The 9,192-nt window shown below is 36.5% G+C and overlaps 1 protein-coding gene across 2 annotated transcripts in view; it reads left to right on the top strand.

The window, feature by feature from the left end:
* Nucleotides 1–8,912, top strand: part of PDK4 (pyruvate dehydrogenase kinase 4) — a 22,408-nt gene extending 13,496 nt beyond the window's left edge. Inside the window, exons 7-14 of one of the 2 annotated variants that reach the window (XM_034667952.1) lie at nt 548–732; nt 902–988; nt 1,463–1,540; nt 3,382–3,458; nt 5,247–5,345; nt 5,557–5,667; nt 5,973–6,086; nt 7,487–8,912. In XM_034667952.1, the coding sequence (XP_034523843.1) occupies nt 548–732; nt 902–988; nt 1,463–1,540; nt 3,382–3,458; nt 5,247–5,345; nt 5,557–5,667; nt 5,973–6,086; nt 7,487–7,630 (895 nt within the window). In that variant the 3' untranslated portion in view covers nt 7,631–8,912. The remainder of the gene's footprint in view (nt 1–547; nt 733–901; nt 989–1,462; nt 1,541–3,381; nt 3,459–5,246; nt 5,346–5,556; nt 5,668–5,972; nt 6,087–7,486) is intronic. The other variant, XM_002918928.4, reaches the window with a different exon arrangement.
* The last annotated feature ends 280 nt before the right edge of the window (nt 8,913–9,192 follow it).

Below are 9,192 nucleotides of genomic sequence, written 5' to 3'. Positions count from 1 at the left end.
CTTATTATTAAGGAAATCTATTTTTACTATAAATTTAGTCTGATGATTAGCTTCATAGGTGGATTTACTATAACATAATATTACTATATGTCATTGTCACTGGAGATTGAACATTTTCTTTCAGAGTAACCGATAGTTTCTGGCTATAAGAATAGGAAAGAAGAAACTTTTTATAAATCCGAGAAGAAATCTTGAGGGTTTTTTCCACAATGGCACTCTAGAATTCTCTTTAATATTAATTCTTTTTAATTATTATTTTTTAAAAAGGAGGCTTAATGAATTCTTAGAATGAATTCACCCGTTAGAAAGCTGGTATTTTTACGTAAAGCTAGAAACAAAATAAATCTTTTTGTGATACTGTCTCCTCTATTGTAGTTGAGGAATCTCTAGTGAGAACCTTCATAAAGCTTCATCCAAACATTTTATCATTTGATTTCCTTAGATGGGTACTTAAAAATGGCTTTAGCCCTCTTTGAAGTAGTCTAAGGGATATAAGTGAATGAAACTTACTGGAACTTTCAGTAACTATAAATGTGTTTTGGCTTAGTTTTGTAGATACGCTCATCAAAGTTCGAAATAGACACCACAATGTAGTTCCAACCATGGCACAAGGAATCATCGAATATAAAGATGGCTGCACAGTTGACCCAGTCACCAATCAAAATCTCCAGTATTTCTTGGATCGATTTTACATGAACCGTATTTCTACGCGGATGCTGATGAACCAGCATAGTAAGTTAGCTCATCATGGTCATGACACACTGAGAAGGGTGTAGAACATAAGCCATACCCCAACCAGAGGTTTCATTATTCAGGGGGCTCACATTCTTTTTCAGTGGTAGTTTTAATTACGATTATCCTGCTTTTTATAACAACATCCTTCGTTTTTATTTTTTAACAGTTCTTATATTTAGTGACTCACAGACAGGAAACCCAACTCACATTGGAAGCATTGATCCAAACTGTGATGTGGCAGCCGTGGTCCAAGGTAATTTCTAGATTTTTGCATTTCCCTTACTGAAAATGTACACTGTGTGCTTGACATACCTATAGATGAGGTGACTTTGTGAATAAATTTATATTCGGAGTGTTCCGTTTATAGTTTTATAAATACTGTCATGAAGTTCCTTCACTTTTGAGAGTTGGGGTTTAAACATTCATTAATAACATAAAAATCCAGACATTAATGGGTAATGTGCCATATTCTTATATATTGTATTCAATCTCTGAAGTGTGCATATTCCTATTGGCACAGCTAAAACTTCAACACTGTCTTAATTTTTTATTCAATAAAATATTAAAGAGGTATTTTTTCATATATATATATATATACACACATATATATAATCCTGTACTCTAATGAATATTCTAGATTAAGGTTAGTACACACACTGAAGATCATGTGAAAATTTCACTTGGCATAAATTCATTTCATCATTAAGAAAAAAACCTTCTATTCCAGATGCCTTTGAGTGTTCAAAGATGCTTTGTGACCAGTATTATTTAACATCTCCAGAATTAAAGCTCACACAAGTGAATGGTAAGCTACAAATAAAACATATTTTAATCTATGGGAAATTCACTGTTCTCCCAGTATGATTACTTCTTGTAAACACAAAGCAACTTCTGTGTGCCTTTTCTCCCTTCTGAACTTGTCTAGAATTTGTACGGTTCTTTTTTGAAGCCGAAGTTCTCTTCATCTCAATTGGAAAGTTCCAGTTGAGCGTATTCAGTTGCTAATGATGATTCATAAAGAGGAATGGTTTGAATAAATACATTAGGATTTAGAGTAGCAATCTTGCAGAATATGGGGGTCAGGGAGGCCAGAAGTAGGAGGAACCACTTGGTAGTAGGAACATCCTCCTGGAGAAGTTACTCATAAGACCTGGAAACAAAAACACTTTAAATTGTATTGTAAGAAATAAGCCAGTCATGGGACAAATACTGTGGGATTCCGCTTATCAGAAGTATGTAAAATGTTAAATTCAGAGAGGCAGAAAGTAGAATGGTGGTTGCTGGGGGTTGGGGTAAATAGGGAGTTGCTGTTTAATGGGTATAAAATTTCAATTATGCAAGATGAGTAAGTTCTAGAAATCCACTGTACAACATGATGCCTACAGCTAAGAATACTATATTGTACACTTAGAAATTTAAGAAGGTAGGTCTCATGTTAAATGTTCTTTTAAAAATGTCTTTAAATTACAAAAAAAAATGTTTAATTGCACTGTAAGTAAACACCACAGTTTTGGAAACAGAGCATACTTCAGTGGCTTCACCTCTAGGGTACCCCACGTTCAAGTGATAATATGATGAGTGCAAGACACTGTTCTTTTTTTTTTTTTTAATTTATTTACGACAGAGATAGAGACAGCCAGCGAGAGAGGGAACACAAGCAGGGGGAGTGGGAGAGGAAAAAGCAGGCTCATAGCGGTGGAGCCTGATGTGGGGCTCGATCCCCTAACACCGGGATCACGCCCTGAGCCGAAGGCAGATGCTTAACCACTGTGCCACCCAGGCGCCCCAAGACACTGTTCTTATCTTATCCCATAGTGCCTCTCAGAGCAGGACAGTTAAAATTAAGTTGCTCAAATTAAAAGTACCCTAACTCATGGACTGGGGATATGTACACATAATTGATTGCTAAATTAAAAATAGGAATACAAATAAAGATTGAAAAATATCTCTAAGCAGTGTTGCATAATACGTGTAGATAAACTGCTTGAACTGTTTGATAAAATAAAGAGGGAATTGTGCCAGACCTTCTGTTTTCTGATTCAAACTTTGCCAAGGCCTGGGACACCAAAGAATAATACTTTTATTTTTCTTCTCAAACAGTATTATGAGGTTTTTGTTTCTCTGTTTTCTTTTGCCTCTCGGTGAAATGTAAGCATATTTAGCCTGTAAGATTTAGTGTTTGGGTGAGAATAATCAAAAGAATCATCAAATGTGTTATTTTCCCATAAAATATGAAAATTATAGCTAATATTAATTTCAGTATTATACTACGGACACATGAATTTTTTTCTTCTTCCTTAAAATGTATATGATTTTAACTCTGAAGTAGCCCAGTATGAAATTTTTGAAAGCAGAAACAAATAATCCGCATAATCTAATTTATAGCACCCTTGTCATGCACTTCATCTGATCTTATACATTTGTAGAGAAATGCAAAAATTAATCACAGAGCACAAGGCAGCAACTGTAATAGCATTTTGAAAATAAGCCAGTTGTGTTTACTGTTAAAGAGGGAAGATCCTAGGGTAGAATTTCAGAGTAAAGGAAGATGGAGAGTATTCTAATTTTGGGAATAGGGAGTCTATTTTGTTTTGTTTTAATGAAATACTTGTTTACCAGTTCTAAATGAGTTTAATTTTTTTCTAGGAAAATCTCCAGGCCAACCAATTCACATTGTGTATGTACCTTCTCACCTTCATCATATGCTCTTTGAACTATTCAAGGTATGACACTTCACAATACTTGCAATTTTGCTTTGTTTTTAATTCACAGGTTACATTTTTATTTCCTTTATCATTTCCCACTAAGTGGGAGCCTCACTATCTTCTCCCAAACATTCTTCAGGGCTCCTAACAGAAAGAAGCTACAGTTAGTGCTGGAAAGGGCACATGCGGTTCATTAGAGCATCCGCACATATTGGAGAATGCGCAATACGATTCACGATGTCTTAGTGCTCCCTGCTCTTCTTATTTTTTCAGCGTCCAACAAAGCACTAGTCATTCATGCGTATGTTAAAGAAGGTCAGGGGGTGAATGCTTCGGTGAATGGGGCCTTGTTACCTCCACCCCCACAGGATGGTCCAGCTCCAAATCCAGACATTCAGGTCCAGAGTTGTTGCAGGTGGCAGGGCTCCAACCTGAGCCTAGAACGCACTCAGAAGGGAGTCAGTTCCCTCCGTGATCAACTTTAATGTGCATATGAATCATCTGGGGTATTGTTAACATTCTGATTCAGTGGGACTAGGGTGGGGCCTGGGGTTTAGAATTTGTAATAAGCCAACGGGTGATGCTGCTGGTCTACACTCCACACTTTCTACAGCAAGACTGTAGGACAGTGTTTCTCAAACTTCAGTATGCATTGAAATCACCTGGAGGGCTTCTTAAAAGACAGATTCTTAGGCTCTGGCCCAGAGATTTGATTCTGTACGTCTGAGAATTTGCATTTCTAACAAGCTTAACTAGGATGTGAGTGTTACTGGTCTGAGGTAGCCAGGTACCTAGAATCAAATCCTGTCCTGGGTTCTACCAACTGTACTTACACCAAAAAAAAAAAAAAAAAAAAAAAAAAAAAATAGAAAAAACACCTGAAGCTTTGTAACCCTTTCCAGGAGTCTCCTGGAGGAGGAAGACTTAAAAAAATGAAATTTGCCTCTAATTCTGATATAGCTTTTATCAGAACTTACTATTTCCTACCTTATTCTAATGTTAGTGCAATGAGGTATCGATTGTACTTCAGACATCTGATCTATTTTCTTTTACTTCAGCTAATGATTAGAACTTACTATTATATAGAATCCAGAAAGCAGATAATGTACCACAGGGAGGTTAGAGAGGAAAACGGGTGACATAAACCAAAACTTTATCTGTATGAGACTCATCCAGTTGTCTGCAAACTTGTTTGAGTTTCTTCTCTGTTAAAGGACAAAAGATACTTTTTTCATTGATTTCATTTACTTTTAAATTGAACGATCCAACTCCTAGTTATTTTGCCATCATTGGTAAAAGTTAAGATGATAATCAAATGCAAATTGAAATTTAATTTAGAATTATTTACTATCCTTTTAAATAGTAACAACCTTTCCCAGCAAGTTTTATAAAAGCCAATAAATTGGTTCAATGATTCACTGTTCATTTGTTATGTAATAGTCTTTGGTGGTTGGATGTAAAATGTAATGGAAAGACAGAAAAGAGAAAGCCAGGAAATGGACTATAAAAACCAATTTCTACATTTAAATTAAGCTTACAAATAAGAACTTGACAGCTACCAGATTGTTTTTCCATTAGACATTACTCCCAGGAGCTATATTACATGGTAAATGAATATTTTTCATTATACATCCTGCATGACACATTCATAAATGGCTATTTACAGAGCTCTTTTACTACTAACTTAAAAAAAAATAGGAACTTTGAATTACCCTCTGTGCTGCTTTTATTTTAAACATAAAAAACAGTTATTTATTGTTTCTCATTCTTCTGCCATTGAATTCCTTATGGTTTTGATTTCTTTAGAATGCAATGAGGGCAACAGTCGAACACCAGGAAAATTGGCCTTCCCTTACACCAATTGAAGTGATTGTTGTCTTGGGAAAAGAAGATCTTACAATTAAGGTAACCATTCTCTGTTGTTCTTTTGAGTCTCTCTTGAGATAAAGTGTCAATAATAATAAATAATAAATAATAATAAATAAATAATAATAAAGCTCTCTGCTTTGAGCAGCAGATCAAAGTCATGTACACCAGGTGACTTTTAAATAAAAGAAAAAATTTGTAGATCGACCAATGCACCTTGTTTTTAATGCATAGCTTTGGTCTGTTTAAGATTTCAGACAGAGGAGGTGGCGTTCCCCTGAGGATCATTGAGCGCCTCTTTAGTTACACTTACTCCACTGCACCAACGCCCGTGATGGATAATTCTCGGAATGCTCCTTTGGTAAGACCAATTAAATAGCTAAGTTCATCCCAGCCACCTAGTTCTCAATGTAAAGCAAGGATTAGAAGGAAGTATATAGGCAAGTTAGTCAATTTAGTTAAATTGGGCGTGAGGGTTGTGAGAAAGCATGAGAAGGCAAGCTGAAGACGGTGAAACGATTTACAAAAGGTCTCTGATTGGAAGCAGAAAATACTTATCTGAGTTCTAGAACATCAGTAGCAGGGAGGATAATAACTCCTTCCTACGTTTTGTGTTTCAGTGAGCATGTCCACTTCTTTGCCAATAACTGATCTTTTTTCCTCTAGGCCGGTTTTGGTTACGGCTTGCCAATTTCTCGTCTCTATGCCAAGTACTTTCAAGGAGATCTGAATCTCTACTCTATGTCAGGATATGGAACAGATGCCATCATCTATTTAAAGGTATCCCTTCAATTCAGTAGAAACAATCATGTTTCTATTTTTTTTAAGATTTTATTTATTTGTTTATTTGAGAAAGAGAGTTCGAGCAGGGGAAGGGGCAGAAGAAGAGGGAGAGAAAGAATCTCAGATGGACTCCCCACTGAGTGTGGGGCCCGACTTGGGGCTCGATCTCATCATGAACCTGAGATCATGACCTGAGGTGAAATCAAGAGTCGGATGCCCAACCGACTGAGCCACCCAGGCACTCCGAAGCAATATTTCTGAAAGCCATGCTTCTTTTATGGCCCCAACTTCCATGGTCCACAGTGAATTCCCCAAACTGAGTTAATGCAAATAATGACCACAAGTCATTTATTTTTTCTGTTTGGTATGTGTAGACGTACTATTTAATATTTAATATGATAACTTACCAATTAGAAGTGGGACCAGGCTCCCTGCTTCAAGTGAAGCAAAATTGTTTCTCAAGAAGCATATTAGTTTCCAAGTGAGGAGATCCCCATGTGAATTTTTTAAACCAACACCTTTTGGCATCTGTGAGAATAGCTGTACCTTTGTTTTACTTAAACTCGTGGGAAATATATGGTAATAATGTTCCAGCCTAGAAAACAACTGATACCAAGATATGCAAGACCTTAAGCTGACCTTATTAGAAATCCAGGGAAGGAAAAGCTAACTGCTCACAAGCTGTCAGTGGGATGTCTGGCATTTCCTGATTAAACTTTAAAACTTGGTACATGTTTTTTTCTATTTCTGATAAAGTCTCAATTTATTTGGTAAGGTCACTGCTCTGATTCGTTAATTGTTTTCCAGCTGTTTGAATTGAAAATGTATTTACAGATTTTAGTAACTAAAACATTAAGCTTGTCGACTCCCATTTTGTGCAAGGGAATTATTTGCTGAGAAGCCTTTGACTATCTGAAATAGTTAATGTATTCATTTCTTAAATGAGCAAATGTCTTCAAAGTACTGGGAAAGATTAAGAGATGATAGATTGATAGTATCAGATTTTAATAAATTAATAGTATCAGATTAGGACTCTTTATCAGTGATACAAAGGTTTTTGTAAAGAATAGCTTTGCTATTCAGTTCTATCACATCAGCAACATCCGAACAAGGGACATATGTAAATATTGAAGACGAATTCTGTTCCCCAATTTATAACTGGATATATACTATTTTAGCCTCTACAGGGTAGAAATAAATATTTGTTTTTTACTTTTCTTTTATACACTTCCTAGCATATTATGGGCTATGGTGTGCTTATTAACTGAATAAATTACAGGAATGTAGTTGAATGTTTGAATCCTTACCTCTAGATTTATTTTGAATAATCACTTCATGTACAAATAATGCCATGAATAATTTCTTTGAGTTGATTTTTCTCCCCCCTCTTCTTTCAGGCTTTATCTTCAGAGTCTGTAGAAAAACTTCCAGTCTTTAACAAATCAGCCTTCAAACATTATCAGATGAGCATCGAGGCTGACGACTGGTGTATCCCAAGCAAGGAACCAAAGAACTTGGCAAAGGAGAAAGTGGCTCTGTGAAGAGGGACACTCAGAACACTTTAAGGGATCAAAGTGGGTCCACGCCAGTGCTGCTTCCTGAATGTTTGCGTGCGAACTCTTGTTTCCTCAAAAACAAACAAAAGCAACAAAAACTCCTTGATCAGAACAGTGGTGCAAAGAGGAACGAAGCCCTCTTCTCTGACCCAGGAAAGTGGAACGCAGGCATTACTCTTTAAACCTAGTATAATGTACGAGCTTATGTCAAATCCTGAAGTATGAAAAACCCGTTTGCCATGTCTGTAGCAACAAGGATAGGAATGCAAGCGAAGTGAAGATGTAAGCTAGCACTTGCAGTGGACTGATATTTTAGGCCTGCAGTTGATGGCATAAGATATTGGTATTTATTGCATATCAAGTGTCAATATGCCAATATTTCCCTTCCATCAAAGGGTTGGGGCTTAGTTTACGCTATGTCATTAGAAATGTATGTAAAGGTGCATTTCCTATATTTCTATGTGCTTTAGGGAGGAAAAGCTGGTGACTATGTAACGTTTACTTTGTATGTTATTTGAATGAAGAGGAATGAGTCAAAATGTTTTATTCCAAGTTGCAGCCAAGGCACTGGGCCAGTATAGAAACTCAGAAGAAAGCCTCTTCTGATAAATACCGCATCTTCATTATGCTGCTCTCCTGCTGACACTTCATGTAATAAGTGAACACTTATTGCCAGGTGCCTGCCTAGTCCTGGGTGAGTTTTAAAATATGCACTGAATTCAGGATGTTGGCGGTTGGAGAGGGAGAAGAATTACCAAAGTGATAACGAAACTATCTCTTGCTTTGCTTTGTTTATAAATGAAATGGTAGATTGGAAAAACCAATGTTCAGGAAAGAAATCATGCATTCAGAACCTAACTCAGTAGGAGGGGCTATTCTCTCCCCTGCAAGGGTGGTAATCCAATGATGGCATCCCCTTTCTAGGCTTAAAAAGATATATTTTTGATATATGTAATTATATTCTCTACATTCTTGCATTAATATGTCTGTAAAAACAATTCCTAATTATCAAATGGCTCGAGAACATTAGAATTTAAATATGTCTTGGGACATTTTTAACAAATAGCCTGGGAGTAAGAGGTTTTCATGCCAGGAGGCTTTCATTTGAATCATTGAGACTGAGGGCTCATAAATGAAAGTTGTACTGCATATGGAACTTTTGGGGACTTCAAGTATAATCGGCATGTTGACAGGCCAGTCTTGCACATAACCCTCACAGAAGGAAGGAAAAAATGGAAGGAAGGGTGGAAGGGTGCAAGGAAAGGAAGGAAGGAAGAAAAAGGAAGGAAGGAAGGAAAAGGAAGGAAGGAAGGAAGGAAGGAAGGAAGGAAGGAAGGAAGGAAACAGAGGGCAGGCATCTTGCTTTTCGCCCTACAAATTATTTCAAGAAATGATCTATATTTTCATAGATAAATTACTGGCAAGAGTATGAATTGATGTCTTTCAAAAGAGAATGGCTTATTTAAATGGTTCTCTCGCTTTTGTGAGATAATAGGCTTTTATGAGATAATAAACTCATCTGTGTCAAATTGATGTGTAAACCGGGA

The sequence above is a fragment of the Ailuropoda melanoleuca genome, chromosome 1 (assembly GCF_002007445.2).
Source record: "Ailuropoda melanoleuca isolate Jingjing chromosome 1, ASM200744v2, whole genome shotgun sequence".
In the NCBI taxonomy this organism is placed as follows: domain Eukaryota; kingdom Metazoa; phylum Chordata; class Mammalia; order Carnivora; family Ursidae; genus Ailuropoda; species Ailuropoda melanoleuca.
This window is presented reverse-complemented; position numbering and strand designations above follow the sequence as displayed.